This window comes from Pimephales promelas, chromosome 11 (genome assembly GCF_988280905.1).
Source record: "Pimephales promelas chromosome 11, fPimPro1.hap1.1, whole genome shotgun sequence".
In the NCBI taxonomy this organism is placed as follows: domain Eukaryota; kingdom Metazoa; phylum Chordata; class Actinopteri; order Cypriniformes; family Leuciscidae; genus Pimephales; species Pimephales promelas.
Genome location: NC_142779.1, coordinates 12,334,549 through 12,355,995, shown reverse-complemented (window position 1 = coordinate 12,355,995; position 21,447 = coordinate 12,334,549). Strand labels below are relative to the sequence as shown.

At 38.0% G+C, this 21,447-nt stretch overlaps 2 protein-coding genes and 1 long non-coding RNA gene across 8 annotated transcripts in view; 2 read left to right on the top strand and 1 right to left on the bottom strand.

Annotated features, from left to right (window-relative positions):
- The first annotated feature begins 57 nt into the window (after positions 1-57).
- LOC120479522 (E3 ubiquitin-protein ligase TRIM62) lies at positions 58-7,093 on the top strand. Of its 5 annotated transcripts, none has more exons than XM_039672101.2 (8): positions 58-285; positions 1,361-1,902; positions 2,224-2,319; positions 2,442-2,675; positions 2,786-2,808; positions 3,057-3,190; positions 3,294-3,572; positions 4,896-7,093. In XM_039672101.2, exons 2-8 carry the CDS (start codon positions 1,435-1,437, stop codon positions 4,928-4,930), a joined length of 1,269 nt encoding a protein of 422 aa, XP_039528035.2. In that variant the 5' UTR covers positions 58-285; positions 1,361-1,434; the 3' UTR covers positions 4,931-7,093. The 5 variants fall into 5 exon arrangements, with proteins under 5 accessions (XP_039528035.2, XP_039528036.2, XP_039528034.2 ...); XM_039672102.2 differs by lacking the exon at positions 4,896-7,093 and adding an exon at positions 3,623-3,715 and having other exon boundaries at positions 3,294-3,536; XM_039672100.2 differs by lacking the exon at positions 4,896-7,093 and having other exon boundaries at positions 2,224-2,313; positions 3,294-4,196.
- On the bottom strand, positions 3,694-15,576 carry LOC148977147 (uncharacterized). 2 transcript variants are annotated; one of them, XR_016145515.1, is made up of 4 exons: positions 15,464-15,576; positions 12,731-12,944; positions 3,969-4,040; positions 3,694-3,835 (listed from the first exon to the last, which is right to left on the bottom strand). It is a non-coding gene; the product is annotated as an uncharacterized LOC148977147 (long non-coding RNA). The 2 variants fall into 2 exon arrangements; XR_016145514.1 differs by lacking the exon at positions 12,731-12,944 and having other exon boundaries at positions 15,464-15,538.
- The window catches only part of psda (pleckstrin and Sec7 domain containing a), a 26,297-nt gene continuing 14,251 nt past the window's right edge, over positions 9,402-21,447 (top strand). Inside the window, exons 1-9 of the mRNA XM_089116976.1 lie at positions 9,402-11,771; positions 11,861-11,972; positions 12,450-12,981; positions 13,607-14,026; positions 18,935-19,120; positions 19,339-19,419; positions 19,755-19,867; positions 19,997-20,055; positions 20,809-20,898. Of these exons, the coding sequence (XP_088973102.1) occupies positions 9,546-11,771; positions 11,861-11,972; positions 12,450-12,981; positions 13,607-14,026; positions 18,935-19,120; positions 19,339-19,419; positions 19,755-19,867; positions 19,997-20,055; positions 20,809-20,898 (3,819 nt within the window). The 5' untranslated portion in view covers positions 9,402-9,545. The remainder of the gene's footprint in view (positions 11,772-11,860; positions 11,973-12,449; positions 12,982-13,606; positions 14,027-18,934; positions 19,121-19,338; positions 19,420-19,754; positions 19,868-19,996; positions 20,056-20,808; positions 20,899-21,447) is intronic.

Here is a 21,447-nt window from a genome sequence, read left to right as displayed (position 1 = left end):
TCCTCGGTTGTCTTTTTGTGTGCGGAATTTACATCGCCATAACAGGCACACTGCCCTCAAGCGGAAGTAAGATTGTCGATTGAAAAGCTGCAAACAATATTTGCATTAGCCGTTTTTTTAAGAACCACATTAGCCTCATGTCATATGTAAATGAAAAACGGGCAATTATTATATCGTGATTTTCTCCAATTTGACAGAATTTTGCGGTTACCAAGGCAACATACGGTAGAAATAGCTGTTGAGGCCACCGATCAATGGTCGAGGCACATTTTTGAAAATAACATGGTAAGCATTTGTGTTTATTTCAGGTGCTTAACCTTCAAATGGTCTTCGTTTACTGTAAACATTTCTGGGCTTTGGGGTCTATACGACCCCAAATATTGATTGAGTAATTGTACAAAAAATATACATTTTTAATCATACAAATAATATCATTTTTTTGTTTACTTCTCATCAATTCATTAATGCTGTGTTTTTGGAGATATAAAGTACTTTTGTATCCATATACCATCACACAATTCCTCAACTACAAAATTAGCTTTAGCATTAGCATATGAAATGTTATTTTTTTATGATACATTGCATTTATGCTCTAGTAGTACTACTAGGCCTTCATTTCTGTGTAAAAATGTTCAATTTATGCTGGACTTTTTTTTTGACACATGAAGAAAATATATTTAGTTTTTTTTTTCACATTTCCCATTCATTTCAATGTGGGGTCATTTTGACCCCGAAGACCAGAAGGGTAAACATTTTTTTACTTCCTTCAGAACAACCGAATCAAGCCCAGTTTGTGTGTGTGTGTGTGTGTGTGTGTGTGTGTGTGTAGATATAGATAGTGTATGAAAAGTCACAAAATCGTATTCCACTGAGATGAAGGGAACCTTTTTTTTTTAATTAAGTAAAAGTTGATTGGGGTCATATACCTAGACCCCATGACCCGATTGAGGGTTAATAAAATACAAGTGGATTGTGGCCATAAATGCTGTTAGAGACAGAAATTACAATTGTAGAAAGAATGAAATTTAAAAACATAAAAGCTAGAATGTTACAGGTTTTTCTCTCTTTTTTTGGACATTTACAATTTTTGCATTTGTGTGCCTTTTGGTGTGGTTAACTTCAATATTTGAAACAAGCAGTACTTGAATATCACCTGCATGTCAGTAATTTAAAAATATTTGATATTTTCGTATTACATGCACAGCTTATTGTAATTGAATACACTTATAACAAAATGGCATTGAAAACTGAGCCTCATCTTTGAAATATTCATGCCAAGCCAAGCCACCACACACAGACAGTAGAAGGTCTGCTAATATGGACGCGCAAGAAGATGACCTAAAATGTCCTGTTTGTGTAGAGCTTTTCACAGACCCTGTACGCCTTCCATGTGGTCACAACTTCTGTGAAACCTGCATCCATGTGGTCTGGAACATGGATGACCCCAAAACTTCAGGAGAAGGGCCACTGTTCTGTCCGGAGTGTCAGATCCTCCTTCCTTCTAACCTTAAGCTTGGGTTCAACTCAGATCTTCAAAGGAAAGTTCAGGATGTCATTGCAAGAGCATCTTCGCTGAAAGGATCTTCTCATAAATCACCCTCCGTTATCATGTGTGATCAGTGCATTGGGAAGACTGAGGTGGCTGTGAAGAGCTGCCTCTCCTGCGACGCCTCCCTGTGCTCTGCTCACACTCTCCTGCATCAGCAGAGAGAGGCTTTAAGAGGGCACTCTCTCATTGAAGTAACAGAGGACTTGATTTCCTTCAAGTGTAAGGAGCATGGGGAGGAGCTGAAACTATTCTGTCAGGAGGACCAGACTACTGTGTGTTGTCTGTGCATTGCAGTTGGGTCACACAAAAACCACCAAGCTGTTACGCTGCAAGAGGCATGCTCAGAATTTAAGGTAGGTAGGCATTTCAATTAATGAAAATGGGTTTTATTTAGTGAAAATATTACAAATATATTATTTAAACTATGTATATTATACATATAATTTAGTACAGAAATAAAATGACATGCTCTTCATAGAAGAGGTGTATTCAGGTAATTTTTGCATGAAGTGGATTTTAATGTTTTTTTTATAACAAATTAAGAGATCTATTTTTACTCAAACATATGTTTCTCTTATGAATAAACAATTTTCATGTACCATTATTATGCCTATAATTTAGTATGAAGAAACAGTGTATTGAGAACTTGGAAACTTATCTCTTTGTTATTTTAGAAGGTGCTGGAGACCAACAAATCACTTCTTCTACAGAGGAAACATTTAGCTAAGTCTGCTATGCAAGATCTGAAACCATTATTTTCAGAGGTGTCGGTGGGCATTCCAATATGAGCTTTTTGAATCATAGTAACCAATTAAACCAAGAAAATGATTGTATACTAATACATTTCCTTTGTCAACTTGTGAGTTCACCAGGCTTTTACTTGGTTTTCTAGAAAAACGCAGAAGCATACAGACTCAGAATAGTTGAGAAATACAACCAGATAAAAGCGCAGATTGAGGAGGATCAGAAGCTGATGCTGGCCATTCTGGAAACAGAAGAATTTTACTCCAACAAGTGGCTGAGATGGAAAAATGAGTCACTGGAGTGTCATGTTAAAGATATTAATGCTGCCCTAAGATCAGCCCAATCTCTCCTCGAGGAAGAAAATGACATCATATTTCTCCAGGTGCATATTATAGGTTCACAGTCTGTGTGAATTATACTGTATTTGAGTGCACATTTTACTTTCTTTTTAATATCTGTAGTCTATCAATAACAGAAAACAATTTTTTGCAGCATCTCAAAAAACATAGACTTGGGTGAGTTATTTTTTCTGCATTCCCTTTAAATTGTACTTATCTATGGAGCCTCTAAAGGGACATGGTGATGGAAAAAATGATGAGATGGGAGGAAAAATAATCTCAATGCTTTTGCATTCTGTCGCAAATATTTAGCATTCCTTCAAGAAACTATGCGTCTGCTCGCAAAATGTTTGCTTTCCCCCACTATGCCATGAGACATTATTACCAAAATGAATTTTTTAAATAATTCTTCATCATCGCTTTAGGTCCCAGGTGGATTTGCCACTTGTGTCTGTGATAGAGCAAGAGTACAGCACCACAGACAAGATGAAGACAGTCGAGCAGCTGGTTGATAACTTAAACGAAGTTGTCTTGCAACACACTCAGCGGCTGTGGTCTAGTACGTGTGATGTTTCAATGCATGTTAAAAGACACTTAGACTTAAATAAAAAGTACAATAATCCTATCTTATAGTGTAACCTATCAATCTTTGCCACCTGCAGGTCTCAGAGCAGTAAATTTAGACCCAGAGACAGCACACCCCGAGTTAGAGGTCTCGGCTGACAAACTGGAGGTACACTGGAGTAAGAAACCAACCGCAGAAATGAAACGGAAAACAAACATCGGCTCTCAGTACAGCGTCCACGTCAAGGAGAGATTCTCCAGTGGCTCTCACTACTGGGAGGTGGCCGTCTGGAAGAAACCCTATTGGTTGATTGGCCTGTCATATGGGTCAGCTACTAGAGGTCAGGATTCTGAGCATCGCAACAGTGACTTTAACGGTTTGTTCTGCTACATCTATCATGGTAATGGAAAATATCTTGTTTGTCAGGACTCAAATGAAAAGTTCCTGGCAGTGAGGAAAACAATCCAAAAACTTGGAATATGGGTAGACATCTCGAAAGGAGCTGTGTCTTTCTATGACGGAGACACGCTAACTTTGCTCCACTCATTCCGCGTTGAGTTTTCTGGCCCAGTTCGTCCCATTTTTAATCCTTGTATTGACATAAATGGCCAAAACAGTCAGCCTCTTTCCATTGTCCACCTAAGAAACAAAAATAATTCGTAAAGCACTTTACAAAATCCTCCCTCCATTTCCTTTACACAAATAATACATGGATTATTATATTGTATGTGTCTATTTAATATAGTTGGGTTTGGTGAAGTAAATATCTCACATTCTCTTTGGTTCTTTTTTGTCATTTCTGCAACGATGGATGACTATGATTAACCTTCTGGGTGTTTTAAACCTGAAAAGAAGTGTGAGAAAGAAGAACATTTTTAACAACATGCAAATTATATCTAATAAACCACTTTGTATTTTTATTTAAAGGGATAGTTCACTTTGAAATTCATTTTCTGGTATGTTTTAGCTTACCTCAAGGGCATCCAAGACGTAGGTGTCTTTGTTTCCACAGTATTTTAAATTTTATATTTTTAAGTCAAACTGTTCCTGTCTGTCAGTCATATAATGGAGGTATATGGGGTCCACCTCAAAGAGCATGCACAGAGAAGTCCAAATTAAACATTATTTAATGAATCATATATGTAAGTACACACGAAACGAGTTTGTGTGAGAAAACGAACAGTATTTATATCTGTTTTTTTTCCTCTTGTAATCACAGTCATGTAATTTGGACTTCTCAGTGCAAGCTCTTTGAGGAGGACCCCATATACCTCCATTATATGCCTGACAGACAAGAACCGTTTGACCTAAAAATATCAAAATTGAAAAGACTGTGGAAACGAAGACTTGGATGCCCTTGAGGTAAGCTAAAACATATCAAAAATTAATTTCAAAGTGAACTATCCCTTTAAAAGTTAGTTTAACAATTCTGTCATCTTTTGCGTTTTCTGTCCATACAGTTAAAGTCAGTTAGGTCCAGTTCTGTTTTGGACCTCATTTACTCTTGTTGTATAATATGAGGGTGAGTAAATGATGACAGAATTTTTGTATGACAGATCCCTTTACAAGGCGCCTGCTTAATTCAAAAATGAAATTTTAGTTAAAATTGTCAAAGTAGCTGCAAAGACTAACAAGATATATAGAGATATAACTATAGATTATAGATTAGTTTTGTTCATGACTGTCCTTATGTTCATAGATATGTCCATAAAACCTGACTTTGACCAGCCTTAGATGAAAGAAAACTCTTCTTGACAAAGTTGTAGTCCACCTTAAGCTGAGATGGGCCTCCTGCCAGTGCTCTGATAATGTGATACAGGCACTCCCTAAAGACATGGGAACAAGGACAGTATACTGACTACTTTGTCTGCTGTAGGAGTTTTTCTAATTACAGCGGAGCTGTCCACTTCAGCACCTCACATGCACAATGCCACATCTGCAACTCACATCAGGTATGTGAACTTGCTTGTCCCTCTATTTTTGTTTCTTATAAATAAAGAACAAAGTATAACAGGCGGCCTTCAAATGGTGTTGTTATCGGATTAACTCTAGACTACCAACACTTTCCCGTTACGGTTAGTGTAAACCTTTACTTTTAGTTTTACTTTTAGCAGAAAATCCATGTATTTATATTATAAATCTATATTTGAACTCATGTGCTTTAATTTTTGATCTTAGATCTGGTGTATACCCGAGACATCCATTGTAGTTATCAGTCACCTTAGAAGCTAAAGTCTAAGAGCAGTCAGTCTGAGTAAAGTGTTCTTTCCAAAGCTCTCAAATAACATATAGATAATGCAGGACAGCTCTACCCAGTGCCCAAAACGTATGAGTTCAGTCGAATTATACAACATTTTTATAGCACACTTATGTCTTATGCCTAAACCTTTTGCTCTTAAAGCTACTTTCACATTATGTAATTCCCTTTTTGGTTAGATATATATAGATATGGATAGCTTGCAAATAACATGGACATCAGTTGTTGTTGTTGGTTTTGTTTTTGTTGTTGTTGTTTAACATGAAAATCTAAATTGTATATACAGTGCAGTGGGAAGTTCTGGGAACCAAAAGTCCTCATTGAAATAAGTCTAATTTAATCCTGCAAAGTTTAAATAACAAAGTTTCTCAAAATTGTTGTGCTAATAATATCATTTGTAATAAATAAAAAATGCACAAAATATGCATTTTACTAGTGGCCTCAGACTTATGAAACCCAGGCTTTGTATATATGATTGCAAATATTTTTTTTTATTTACTTATAGTATAGAATTTTAGCATACAAATAATCCATATAGCCAAAATTAGTATGAGGTCATAAAACAATATTTGAACATTTTAAAATTAAAAAGTTAAAATTATTTTAGATTAATTATTGCATGTCACAATGCAAGATACTGCTGTCACATGTTAACTACTATACTATATTATATTATACTATAGTGAAGGGAGAGAGTGAACCATGGCTTTGACTCTTGAAGTTTTTCTGATTTATGTAGCACAGTTCTCTTGAGGCAGCAAGCGTAGTGATGTTAGCCCATATACTGTGCTGAATGCATGGAATATTTGAGTCACTCAAAAAAAAAAAAAAAAAAAAGCAAGGCATAATGCAGTGCTCAACAAGGTTAATTAAAAGGTTTAACACTTTCTTCTGTGGAACAACATTGGGAACCAAACAACATTTGAGTAAATTGACTTTCAAACTTGGGCCAAAAATTAAAACAGAAACATTTCTCACAATACGTTACTTTGTTTCAATAAAGAAAAAGGTCATGTACAGTTTTGGAATGACATGAGGGAGTAAATAATGTCTCAATGTTCAATTATTCCTTTAACTAACTATTCCTTTATTTTTTTTCATTTAGCAAAATCACAAACGGCAGCAAAATAAGCCAGCAAATATGTAGTATAAATAGAAATGTTAAATAACAAATGTATGTGACATGCATGATGGGAACAGAAGCACACAGTGCTGTTGACACAATTACAGATAATCTGTAAGTAGCTAAGAGTTTACGCTAATGCAAGCACAGCTAATCATTACGATTCTGCCCCATGACAGTCATTTCTTTTTCACTTTACAGTATAATTGTCTTGTCAAAATGACAGTGAATGAACAGCAACAGCTATAGACATACTTTAAATTCACAGTTTTTTACGCTGATAGTCTTCTGAGACCCAGGATTGTTTATGTTCAGATGTAATCCCAGCGGCCTTTTCTCAACCCCTATTACTGTGTAAATCTATTTACAAGGGGCTTTCCCTCTAGGCCCCCCTCTGCGGGTGAGCTGAACCTTTTGCCACCTGTCACAAAACAGACAGAGAGCTGGCACACCTGATTGGCTCAGTTCTAGAATGAGGTGGTCTTAAGAATGTGAGTGACAGGCTGAGTGCAGGAAGTATAAGGTTTTCAGTGTGTGTGGGGTGGGGGGGGGGACGGGACGTTAGAGAAGACGCACTAAGTCGTGTGGGTGGCTTAAATCCAGTATGCGTGAGCCAGTAAGGAGCAGAGAGCTGTTTTGTGTTCTGTGTAGAAGTGAGGGAGGCACAGAGACTACAAACACATGAATAGCCAGTTTTTCTGAAGACTCTAAAGGAGGGATTTTTTCTGGATTCCTTCCCACTGCTGCTGTGTAGCGGATGGGACAGAGCTGTTGAGAGGGGAGTTAACAGGTAAAGGGAGGGGTTTGACTGTAATTTCTATGTTCCTGTTCATGTAACAGATATAGGAGTGAGGACAGGAGGAGGAGTTGGAGGAATCCTATTAGCTACAGTACAGAAAAAGTAGGTCTAAAGGGCCTGCATAACAGAAAGTAGATATGTAAAATATATGCATTTGAATAACTTTCCTTCAGCTAATTTTGTCATTTTCAGTGATTATGGAAATAAAATAGTACAAAAATGATTTCAATTGCTGAGAAAGTCAAAATAGTTAATGGACATTAACTATTAACAATAATTAACTATCTCTTATAGACATCAGCTTGGCAATATTAGGTTTTACGGTTATAGTTTTAACTTAATTCTTTGTAGTCGCTGGAGCAAAGGTTTTAATTGTTGGTTTAATCTCAATGAATTTTGAGATTAAATGAATTTTGAATCTCAATGAAAATACAACGAAACATAATACAATTTCATAGATGCTTTAATAAATGATCCTCAACTTTGTACATCATACATGTAAAACATAAATATTTAAGAGAACAAATTCAATTTAATATTTCTAGTTAATTCTAGCTAATTTATCTCAAACATCCGACAGGATACTGTCATGGATGTATGTTCTTTCAGTCAAGGAATTTGATCCAAACAGTTAATTAAAGGAAGATCAATTTCAAGTTGTTACAGGTTACCTTGGAACATGTAAAATGGATTAAGTTACTATAGGCAAGCAGCATACATTCAACAAATTTCAGCTAAAGGACTGCAAGAAGACCACATTAAATAAGGGATTTGAATGTGAAAATCTGCTGATAAAGAGCTCCCATTCATGTTTTTGAGCACGTGTGTTGTCTTTAAGGAAAACTATGCACTATCCTTCCCTGCCTCCTCCCCCATAACTGCAGTGGTGGTCATGATGCAGGGTGCATACGACTCAATCAATTGAGCGCAACATCTGGCACAAGTCCAATCGCAGACACACTTCCCCACTTTCACAAGAGCTGACAGAACACAAGCAGTTGTGGCAGATTGCATGTGAGAGGTTAGAATAGCTTATGTGCATCAAAGAGAGTGAGTCCTTTAGGGTAGTTTTTAATGATCAGCCTTATCTCTTCTCTGAGCTGTATGCAGTAGGTTTATTGTATTTCATTTAATGTGAACTGACTGGTTTTGTAAAGGTGATTGCAGTCTAATTCAAATGTTAAGACTTTTCTGAATCCATTACAGGAGAAAAAAATCTATATTGTTCTGTATGGTCACCAGGATATGTTATGTTTTGGATGTAGCTAGCTAGCCTATAGCTACCAGCTAGCCTACCCAGCAGCATGGGTTCTTTGATCAGAGACACCAGATGCTAGTTGTATTGTTGTTGTTTTTTTAGTGTGAGTTGTATGTCTAGTCTATCATCGTATTACATCTAAGGATTCAGTCATTAATTCCTTCAAGACAAGTAGGTAATCATATTATACATTATTATACTTCTGAGTGAGCTACCATACAATTTGTGTCACTCTATGTCACACTACGTATGTAATATGAAGAGGGAGTGGGGCAGAGAACCTGCCAGTAGCAATACTGAGGTGCTTGCCTGTCTGGAGTTTGCTTTACATTCTTTTATTAGCATGTTACACATTTAGACCCTCTTTCCATAAGTAAACATGCTCAGCTTGATTTAGAGGAGCACAGTATAGCAAGAGGAGTCAAGGTGGCTAGTTCACAATTCTCTTTACTCAAGATATTTGCTTTAGAGAAAATGATTCACTATTTTTTTCCTTTTTAATAGATGTCACTTCTAATTAGAGTTCAAAATACTGTAGCCTAGAGCTAATATGTGGGTCAATGTATAAATGCCATGCTCAATAGAATAGTTGTAAAACAAAAATGATCAAATTATTATTTATTTAATGTGTAACACATCATTGGTTTTATTTCTTACCAATTGTGTTCTTCCTAACTGATGGAGGAATTTGTTTCAAAATATTCTCTTGAAAGTAAGTAAATTCTCTTCTTTTTTGTTTCTTACAGGTTATTTTGAGGATGATCCATCCAATCCATCCATCCATGAGTCCATCCAAACTCTCTCTCAGATGTGAACACCAACAAACTTCCAAAGCAAACAAGATGACCAGTGTTGATTAATCAATTATAGAGAAGAGGTGTTGTGCTATCTGCAGGCTGCTTTTGGTCAGTCATGTCTCAATCAGGTAAAATCCTTCACCTCTATGTAGAGGTGAGGTCTGTTACTGATGAAGAGGGAAAAGACCTAGGAGATGTGGAGAAAACAGACTCCCTCATGTTGACAGCACCAGACATCCTTCCACAGTCTCAGTATGGTGGCTCTAATGCCCCACATGACCGGGCATCTCCACGTGGAGTCCTGCATAAAGGTGGAAGCAGCACTCAGAGCCTAGCCTCCAGTAAATCAACATCTAGACACTCTGTAAGTTTTCAGCTACATCCAGGACATGACTCTGAACAACCGGGTTCCCAACACCAAAAGAGTCTACCTTATGATGAGATAAGCCAGTTACTCTCAGCTTTTCAAACAGGAACCACTGGAAATACACGTCACTTGGTGTGTGCTCCTTCTGAACGTGACCCCTCCTTTGGAAAGGACCCTCACTTCTCAGGATGGTTTACTGCCCCTCCTACTCCCAGTGGAACCCGTAAGGCATGCAGCCCAACTAAGATAAAGGGGGGAGATGAAGGGAGACGATCTTTTGCCACTTTCAGTTACATTGAAAAAGCTAAAATTAAATCTGTAGAGGGTCAGTATAACTCTTTGTGCCAAAGCGAGCCTCAGAATCCCTTCAACAGAACCATGGAGAATCGAGCTACCCCTCTCCACCTCAGGAAAAGGCTTAGTGACCCAGTGTGGTTGGAGAACAGCTTGGAGTCCATAAACAACTGCAGCTCAAAACAGCTTAGTCAAGGTTTGGGGAACTCACATATGAGCCCCCCCAGCATTAGGCGGGCAACTCTAGACTCTGTTGCGAGAGAAGCCACCCATCGAGCATTGGAGGAATTTGGTTCCCCACAACTAAGGCAAAAACTGGCAGGCAACTGCCCTGATAGAGGTCACGATGTCAGGAGAGAACAACGTCGCTGTCAGTCTTGGTCTGGGTCACCGGTTTTACCATGCAGTTCTAGGACCCTGCCCCCTAAAGCAACAATCATGGATCATGAGCGGAATAGTTCGTTTTATAGACTTCCTAGGAGCCCTGCTACTGACCAACTGTCTAACCATGCCAAGCAAGCCTACTTTACCATGTCACACTCAACCGTCAACACTCAGGAGGCCTCAAACCAAAGAGCACAAGGGTATAGGTACAGGCCAAATTTACCATCCTGTAAGCCTACAGCTATTCAACATGAACTGCCATCTATGATTGTAACTCAACCATCTAGCAATCAACGAATCTGTCATTCCATGAATGACAGTTCACGGCAAGCCCACAGAGTTAATTTCAAACTAGCCAACTCCAAAAATAAGGTAGAAGAAGCTAACCTACTGAGTGGAAGGAGGAGTGTATCCCCAGCCTCAAGTCCTGAATTGGCTTGTAAACTAGCGGAGGAAGCCATCAAACTCTCCATACTTATGGAAGCCAGGAGGTCTCCATCCCCAACCCAATCGTCGACAGACACAGTGAGGTCTGACAGTCCCCATTTAGGGCATTCAAGAGAGCCTCAACTATATGCTAGCTTCCAAGGCTCAGCATCAAAACCCCAATCTAATTACAAACTTTCTGTTCAGGACCACCATTGGAAACACGAGTCTGTCGAGACTGGTCACCAATCAGTTCAAACAACCCCTCTTTTGCCCCACCTTGGAAGTACATCTCCTGCAGCTCCAGCAAGGTTGAAACGATCAGATGTAATATCATCCTCTCCCATACGAGACCCACGGATAGAGAGAACAGAGTTGGATGGAAAGGACAGCCCGACTTTGCACCGGCACCTCCCTTCCCAGTACACAAGAAACAATCATACACCTAACAATGAATGTTGGCGATATGAGAGTCTCAAAAGTAAAAAAGACAGTCCAGATAACAGCAGGAGACCATTCACAAGGGCTAATCCAAATTCTCCAGCAAGTTGGACCTTTCTCCAGAAGAATGGGATAGAAGAGTGCTTAACCAGAGACAAGGAAAGCTTGAAGGAGGTGAACAATCATAAGAGGAATAGTCCAGCTATACCGGGCTCTCAAGAGAACCATTGTAGGGTCTTAATGCAGCGAAATGAGATGAAAGGTGACACTCGGGCTAACAAAGAGTTGAGTGGTACAGCATCACAGAGCTCCAGTGGAGTCACAGGCAGCCTTATAGATAGCACTCTACATGAGAAAGAGTGCATATCCTCGGAGACATCTAGCAGAACCAGCCAGAAAAGTTCTGACTCTGGAAAAACAGACACACAGGTGATTCCATCTTGGTACACATCTTTAGATTATTCGAATGCTCTTATTCACTGTATACTGTTAATTGATAATTCAGTTTTGGGTTGTAGTCTGAAAGTGGACCATTTTTGCTGAGACCTTCCTTGCACTCTCAGAAGATGGCTCGTGCTAAATGGGAGTTCCTGTTTGGGTCCCACTGCGAAGACCAACATGAAACAAAAGGTGAGAATTTCTTAGAAATGCCCAACTCAGACTTCAAGGAACCGGTTCTCTGAAATGGCACCTTTCTTTATTTATGTTGTCTTTCCTTGGGAACAAGCTGTTTGTCTCAGCAAATGCTTAATTCAATCATATAACAAGTCACTTTAATTATTCTGTCGTTTTTCCTTTCACCTTGACATTTATACAGTTTGCAGATACTTTTATCCAAAACAACTTCAAGCCATACTTTTGATTGATCTACACATTTTTTGGGAATCGAACCCATGACCATGGCATTGATATGACCATACTGTTGAACTGCAGGATCTAAGGACATACATTTAGTATTTAATAATGTCCTTTTTTTGTAATATAAGACCATTGTATTTTTATAAAAATAGTATATACAAAATGAATAATGACTACAATTGTGTTATTTAAAATTTTAACCATGAAACTCTCAATCTTTTTGTTTTTCGTTGTTCACGCAAATTCCAGGCTCCTCCACTACACCCTCCAGTGGCTGTTCCAGCGAGTCTCCGACACCCATTTCACCCTCATCTACCCCGCAAAGGCCTGTAACATCATACTTAAGACACTGTAAATCAACCGCCTCTTCGAAATCCTCATGCCATGATGTACAGCAAGTCAAAGTGGAGTTAATCCACCATCATCCCACAGTGGGGTCCTCCAATATGACCGGCATCATCAGACGCACTGTCAAATATTCAGAGACAGATATAGATGCAGTGTCCCAGCGCTGTTACAAAGAAACAAACCTTGATGAGGTGATGCTAGCGGAACAGGAGGAAGTGGACTCTGCTTTTGGCAGTAACCGCAGTGTGCTGGGAACCTCAGGCACTAACAGCAGCAGCCCCCTGGAGGGAATGTTGTGCCCATACACAGATGGTGAGGAGGAGCTGCAAGATGAAGAGGTGGTGAGCTGGGCCAGTGTGAGGATGCAAGGCGACAAAAAGAGGCAAAATGCCACACCTGAGGGAGATGAAGTGTTTAGTCGACTACTGAGAGGGTGAGTGTGGAACACATACTATAGCACCTACAGTATGCATGTATCCTACAGTATGTAAATTCACACACACATCAACAATCCACACTGGATGCTGATGTGATGCTGAACAGAGGACTTTCATTTGACCAAAAGAACAACAAAATGGCTTAGTTTTTTTGTATCCCTGCGTGCTTTGTGTTGTTTGGTTACTTTTTGAAGACTTTGAGGTAAATTAGAACAAGAAGGGATGTCCAGGGGGGCCTGTAATTGAGTGTTAGGGTGTCTGAGGAAAGGTTTTGAGGAAAAATAGTATAAAAATTGTATACATTAATAAATATGTAAATAATACAAAATAAGTTTACATTTACATTATAACTTTCATTTTGATTTCTAAAGACTTATAGTCTTTAGAAATATAGATAAATAAATAAATATAAACGAACTATTTTTAGATAGTATTTTACATTATTCTTCTTCTCACAATTAACTAGGTATTTATATGTGAATATGTATAATTGCAATTTAAATTTTAGGAAGGGTGTCATTATATTTGCAGTACTGTGGCATCAAACATTTTGAATTCATTTTAAAGGATGCAAACAAACCACTCAAAGGTGCGCATGTATGATTTATGTTCCTCTTATAGTCCCTTAGATTTCCAGCCTGACAGCCACACGTCTTTGAAGTCTCCCATCTCTGTGACCAGCCCGTGCCGAATCTCATCAGATGGCTTGGACTCTTTCAGCAGACACTTTGAGAGCATTATGGAGTCACACCGTGCTAAGGGCACCTCTTATAGCAGCTTGGATAGTGAAGACATTACTCCTAGTGGCCCACCAGTCTTCACTTTTGATTTTCCGACTCTCACTCCTGAGATCCAGAGTCAGATCTGCGAAAGTGCCAAGCAGATCATCGAACTGAGCTTTGCTCCTCTTACGTGTCCCGAACCACCTGCTGTGTCTGATCCCATAGAGTTAGGTGTCTATGAAGAAGAGAGTCCGTTCTCCAGTGGATCCTGCTCTGATCAAGTCCCTGGGCCTGATTCTGACACAGATGCTGCCATAAGGTTAGTTGCAGTCTGGTGATTTTCATTTTTTCTAATGAGTGGTCATAAATATTCCATCACTGCATGTCAAACAGATATGTTACTGTAATGTGAACACCACCCTCCCCGGTGAAATAAACTCTTGCAAGTATAATATTAATTGTACACATTAGAAGAGAAACAGCTGGCAGTGCAGACACACTCATAAAGACAAATTCATTCCTGTCCTCAATAGTATAGTATCAAGCCATAGTTGTTTTGAGGACAGATGGTTCTCACAACTCTATAGCCACTTTTCCACTCCGTGTCGATCTGGCCTAGTCACTATGGATATGGTTGAATTTTTGGGAAAAGCGGCTTGTGTAATTTGTTAATTCTTACTATAGAATTTTATTAACCAGTTGAAATGTCTTGAAAGTTGGCATGAAAAAGAAGTTGCGATAGTCTTTTCTTCCCCATTGTGACGTATTGAAACGGTTTTTCGGGGGTGGGACTTGATTGTGTTCATTGGGAATTGATTGGGTATTGTGGCTTGCTATTGCTGTGATCTCATGTGAGTGACAGACAGGTTGTTCCATCTTCACGTCATGTCATCAGAGAAGAGATGTTGTTATTTTGATTCAATGTTATGAGGGTACATGAATTTTTAATATGTGCATGGATGTATTGTTTATAATAGTGCAATATTCCATCAAAAAAAAAGAAAAAAAGATTTGATTTCATGATGACTTCAGTGAGCTTTCTAGTGTAGGATAATTTTACAAAAGGAATCTAAAGTTGAGTATTTACCACTAGATGGCAGAGCCGAGGTATGCGATTGTGTGAAGTGTTTAAACGGCACTGCGTTACTGTGAACTGTTTTAATCGGGATTGTGCTCTTTCCTGTCTGTTAAAATGCAGGGCTTGCTTGAAATCATCCTCAGAGAAATAGTTTCTGATCCGTTGTATAGCAGCCAGCAGTAAGATAAGGAGAAAGTTCCTACTAAACAGGTTCTCCTTGGCAATAGCAGCATAAGATCCTTCCGGGGCTGTGACTGACCCACAATCTCAGGGTCAGATTTGTGTTTAGGCCTATAATCCCTTACTACTCCTTCCTGCCTGTTGTCAAAATAAAGTACTCTGAGTCCAGGCAAAACACTATTTCTTGTTTAAAATTTTTTTTAAAAAAAATCTAAACATATTAAACGAAAACGAATAAACCATTTTAATGTGGCACAAGGTTTTCAAGTCCCCTACAATAAGGAATATAGTTTGATCTGAGTTTAGTGCGGTTATTAAGAGGGCCTGAAAGCCGACACTATCTGCTTTTATACCTGGCTCATCCACTACATTCCTTCCCCTGCCATGGGGCCAGATAGACTTGGATATTTGCCAGGCACACTCGGTCTCCATGGTGAGAGCAGATTAACTTGTCTTGTGATTTCAGGGTTTTAAATAGAGAGAATAAAAATCTATTACCGTTTCACCAGGGCTGTATTTTTCACCTCTGCCCAATATGGAGATCGACAAAGACTAATGGCGGCACAAAGTAACAAGCCAAGACAAAGAGAGGAAGAGAGGGTTGGAGAAAGGGGAAAAGGGGGAGTAAACTGTTGTGAAAGGAAACACAGACCATATCCACCAGCGAAAAATAGCTCAGCTGACAGGAGTAGAGAAACACACATCCACAAACACACGCAACCAGGCAAGCGGGAGGGAACAGCGTGTTGGGAGGGAAAGAATGAGAGAAAATTAGACAGTTTTATCAAGCTTTTGACTACACCATGGGTATGAAAAGCACTTATAAAAGTTTGGAGCAGAATAAAAGAATCAGCAACGCGACAACTGAAAGACTTTAATTACAGTTCAAGATACTTGCAGACGCAGAGAGACACGTTTATTCTAAAGCCTCCTCAGGCTTCTGGACAGCAGGATGTTTTGGGAAGGGTAGAAAAATGTGGAAGGCTGGATTCTGCGTTTATAAGCAAGCTTATGTCATCTGGCTAAGTGAGGTGTGAAGGGGCAGGCCTTGTGTGATGGCTCATTATGTGCTCTGCTGGGGGGGTGGGGCCTTGGAGGATAATTACATATATGCCCCCCACCCTGCCATATACCGGTGAGTAGAAAAAAGTCTGCTCTGTATCCATTTTATTTGAGTATTTTAGAGATATTACTACAGTTTTTATTTTTTATTTTATTTTAGTACCGTAATTTAGTTTATTTTAACATGTCTATATTTTGTATTCATTATTATTCCAGTAAATATTGGCTATATTAGTACTTTGTTACAATGTCTTGGCAACTAGCTGGAATAAAAGTTTTTACGTTTATATTTTATTTCAGTTAACGTTTATTATATTTCAAGTGGCGAAAATATTTTTATGGTTTTAGTTGTAGTCTAACCCTGGTCTATAAATTGCTCATTGTTAGTTCATGTTAGTTAGAGCTCCAGTCCAGTCCGTTACTTTTGGGGTTAAAAATGATCCAAAATAAATTTTTGAAAGAAGTACAGTACGTTAGCGGCACATGGGTTCCCTCGATCGAAAAGCTATGCATTTCCCCCATAGACTTTTAGAAAATCAAAAAAAAAAAAAAAAAAAGATCTGTGTTCAACAAAGAGTTGCGACCCTTACACGTTTTGTCTATCAAGATGATCTTTACAAGTTAATTCAAAATTTATACGTTTTGAAACCTAAATAAAGTTTAAAAAAACACATGCAGACACAATAAGACCCTTATTCATCGTCTGGTGTTGTTTAAAGCCCTTTGAAGCTGAACTGAAACTCTCATTTAGACCTTGAACCGTTTGGTTCCCATTGAAGTCTATTATATGGAGAAAATCCTGGAATGTTTTCATCAAAAACCTTAATTTCTTTTCGACTGCAGAAAGAATGAGATGGATATCTTGGATGACATGGGTGTGAGTAAATTATCAGCAAAACGTTTTTTTTTTTTTTTTTTAAGTGAACTACTCCTTTAAGCTGTTCCATATGCGAAGCGCCATCTACTGTCAGAAAGTGACAAAAAGAGCATTTTCATTCAGCTTATCTCTCTTTAAATTTTTTCTTTCTTTTTTAAATTAAATGCTTGAAAGAACAGTAACAATTGTCATCATTGCCATTCCATAACACAACAATGCTCCATTCAGATCAAACGTGTCTCGTGTACGTTGGGGTTGTTTACATTAGATTGCACGTGACTCTTTGACGTACACGCACTCAGTGTTGTACATTTTTACCGCTTGATGAAAAGTTTTTAAAAACTTAAATAATTCATAATTTTGAAGGGCCCACGACGATTACAATACCGAGATTGCGAGACAAACGTTCCTACTAAAATTCCTTTAAAAACGACAAATTCATGAAATCGGTTGTTTGGGTTTTAGATACGCTCATTTCAAATAAAATGTATTTTTATTATTATTATTATTATTATTATTACAGTCAAATTTCAGTGAGTGTTTTCATGAACAGTAAAGCTAAAACAAAAATTCTTGTGCAACTTGTTGCCAATGGAATGGACTTTTCATTCACGTGATACTACTGCCAGAAGCTGTCACGACGCGTCATGCAAAACTTTTAATGGTATTTTTCCTCCTTTGGTATGTAAATCCTGTCTTTAGTCTCTAAAAAAGAGGTGTGTTCGCTTTTGTTAAAGCACTGGAATGCTGTACAGCCACTGCACAGGTAAGCTGATGAATGTTGTAGTGCCAGCACAGGTGAGCTGATGAATGTTGTAGAGAGCCAGCACAGGTGAGCTGATTGTTTGTCTGTGTATTCACCTCACCGGTTATAGTCGGTGGGTGTGTACATGTGCACATAGAAGTTTCATTGTTTCCCCCTCACATGCTGTCACCAAACAAGTTATATGTTTGTCATGTTATTGTTATTTACACACATAAAAATATCTAATTCTAAATATATCAGCTGTTGCCTGGCATACAGCAAGATTTATCAAAGGTGTGTCTGAGCATGTTTGTAAAAGCTCGTCACACATCCTAGAACCTGTGGCGGAAAAGGTTTCTGTTTTTCTTCCTGGTTTTCTCTACCATGATTCTATCTGTACATTGTTTCAAGAATAAACAGTCTGCCTTCATCCCCATTCTTCGAGTCTCCTCCCATGGCTTGTTTGTGAACTATCCGGTTGGAGGAGGTTGGGAATGGTGATCCTCGGAACAAACCATAGACAGAGGATAGAGAGGGATATCTGCATCTGGCATGAACTTTTTGGTGCTCGTACAACTAACTTTGGAATGCGGTGGCTTAAAGGCAGAGTTGGGTCACTGAGGTAGAGTAGTGCTTTGGTTTATCAGACCTTTTGTGTTATTAGTTTGCCAGAGTTTTACACTTTAGTTCTTTGATTCAAGACTAAATGAAATGTGTTTCACACATATTTGACTCTTTTAATATAAGTTTCACATCTGAATACTAGCTGAAGTATGTTTGTGTGTATATGTGTCTGACAAGATATAAGGCTCTTTTGAATTTGAATGGTGCGCAAAGGACAAATGTGCAGGTTCATGCGCTCACTGTAGTTGTTGTAGATGTACCTTTTTTTCAGTTATTAAAAGCTGGTTTCTCTGTACATTGTTGATTGAATTGACTTGCTGGGAAAGAGTCTGTATGGGTACATCAGATCTATTTACATCACATTGCCAATGCTAAGAATAACAAGTTTAGACATGAGAGATGGTAAGTAAACAAATTTAACCTCATGATTTGACTGGTTTGACAAATAGTCAGTATTCAAATCAAATGTAGTTCAGTATGCTTATATTGTGTGGTTGTGCCTATATAGTGACTGATTTTAAGCCCAAACACATACAGGTTGCCTTTTTACAAATAAAACTTTTACCTCTTTTACTTTTCCTTATGTAATGCTTCAACCCAGATTCAAATAAGTGTCTCACATGCCATACATTTCACACACAATTTTATTCTTTGGTTCCAGAGAGAGGCCATCACGGCCGGTGTCGGAGTCTGATCCAGAGGTAGCCGAGCGATTGGCTATTGGCAGCACTGAAACTCTGGCCAATGGCAACAAAGCTGATCTACAAGCTGCGAAACGGCTGGCCAAACGTTTGTACAATCTTGATGGATTTAAGAAGTCAGACGTGGCACGTCATCTGAGCAAGAAGTAACAATATTTTTTAATTATTGATACATTTTTTATTAAATTTAATTATTAGACTTCCTTCCTCTAGCTTTATATTTTGAGCTTTTGTGATGCAAAGTGTTCTTTGATTAAAATAAACACCATGTTGTAGGACAAATGTGTAGAAATACACAGTGAGGAAAAGTATAAGAACCAAAAACCTATTTTCTTATGCATTTGTCTTTTCATGACTTGTGTAGCAATGATTTTAGTAGCATGGTCGCGGAGGAGTATCTAAGTTATTTTAACCTCTCAGGAATGACGGTGGATCAAGCACTGAGGTGAGCTTGCTGCTTCATTGTGTTTAGTTATAGACCATTTCACAAGATGTAAACAACACTGGTCCAGAAGCACTTCCTGTTTCAGTTTTTTAACACTACATAAAAGCTTGGATAAAATACAACCAACAGAACATTTAATACTGAATCAAAAAGTTAAACAAACATCTTTAAGATGTTTTCTTTACATGTGAAATAAAGAAAACAGTTACAAACTGAAACATGAAGTGCTTCTGGACCAGTGTTGTTTACATCTTGTGAAATGGTCTATATAAATATTTGCTCTCATTTTACGTGTCCAACCAGCTCATTCTGTTTTTCCTGCTGTTTTTTATTAGAGTGTTTTTGAGAGAGTTCGCCCTAGTGGGAGAGACACAAGAGAGGGAGAGAGTACTATCGCATTTCTCTAAAAGATACCTCCAGTGCAACCCGAACACTATACCAAATAAAGGTAAGTCATACAAGCATTGTGTGAATGAATGTGCATCTGGTGTGCATTACAATAAAAGTAACACTGTGGGGTGCTCTTGCTCTGACTCTCTGTGTGAGCTTATAGAACTTCCATGCCTGTGTGTTTCAGATAGTGTTCATACACTGACTTGTGCCCTGATGCTGCTCAACACTGATCTGCATGGTCATGTAAGTTTGAGTATCTGATGCTACTATTAACATAACAAACAATAAGAAAAATCAACAGAAAAAATCGTGAACCTTGTTCAGCCATCAAGGCCGCATTTCAAAATCTTGAAAAATATACATTGATACATGCATTTTCTGAATCTAAACTGATTGTAAATAGAATTTCTTTAAAATTGACTCTATTCAAATTTGACTTCTTATTATATTTAATGATTAATCCTTGTGTAATATATATAGTAAGCTACAAAACATCAATGGATTGTTGATTTTTTTTAAATTGGATTTTACTGCTCTGAACAAAAATAGAAAATTAATCCCAGTCACATTTCTGAAATGTTTGTCTACTTTGTGGAGAACCAAAAATATTATCTGACACTTGTAAGTCTGAAGTTGTAATAGATGATTATTATGAAATTACATGTACAGTACATGATTAAAGTCTCTGTAAAAGCAGCTGGTTTGGATAAAACAACTGTGCTTTTAGGATGGATTTTATTCTCTGAGCTGTTCACCACCCTGAGGGGATGAGTGCCGGTTTTACATTTAGGAATAAAAATAGAAATTCATCCATAAATGTAGTAGTAAAAATGATTCTCAGGGGAAGCAAAGTTATTTTTGCACAAAATATTAACACGATTACTGGCCGCTGTGTATTTGGTATTGTAAGTGTTGTTGAGTGCATAGGAACTGTGAAATAGGTCAGCGCATCAGCTGACAGTAAATTTATATTCCATTCGTCTCTCTCTAATTCAGAACATCGGGAAGAGGATGTCCTGCTCACAGTTCATTAGTAACTTGGAGGGACTGAACGACGGCCAAGACTTCCCGAAAGATCTTCTAAAGGTTTGTAGGGGTTTCAAGCATTCACACACATTCACACACTGCAAATTGCATATTGAATTATTCCATAAGGTCAGTATTGTGGTTAAGCCCTAAAATATATATTTGCTTGCACCACAGCTAATTAAATATTCCTGTATGTAATTCACATATATTCTGAGGCATGCACATTTTTGTGCTGCTACTCTCTTCTGGAAATACTGTAAATTTTCAGCCATTAATCAACTTTTCAATGTCAAGTGATTCTTCAGAAATCATTCTAATGCTCATATGGTGCTCACGAAACATTTATTATCATTCAAGCTGAAAACTGAATGAAACTGAAATCTGTGATGAATAGAAAGTTCAAAATATATTTTTTATTTTCATTTACATTTTTTAGATATATTAATTTAGCTGACGCTTTTATCCAAAGCGACTTACAATTGCTATACATGTCAGAGGTTGCCTGCCTCTGGAGCAACTAGAGGTTAGGTGTCTTGCTCAGGGACACATTGGTGAATCTATGTCCTTAAAACTAAGCAAATATAATTAATGGAATTTTTTGGAATA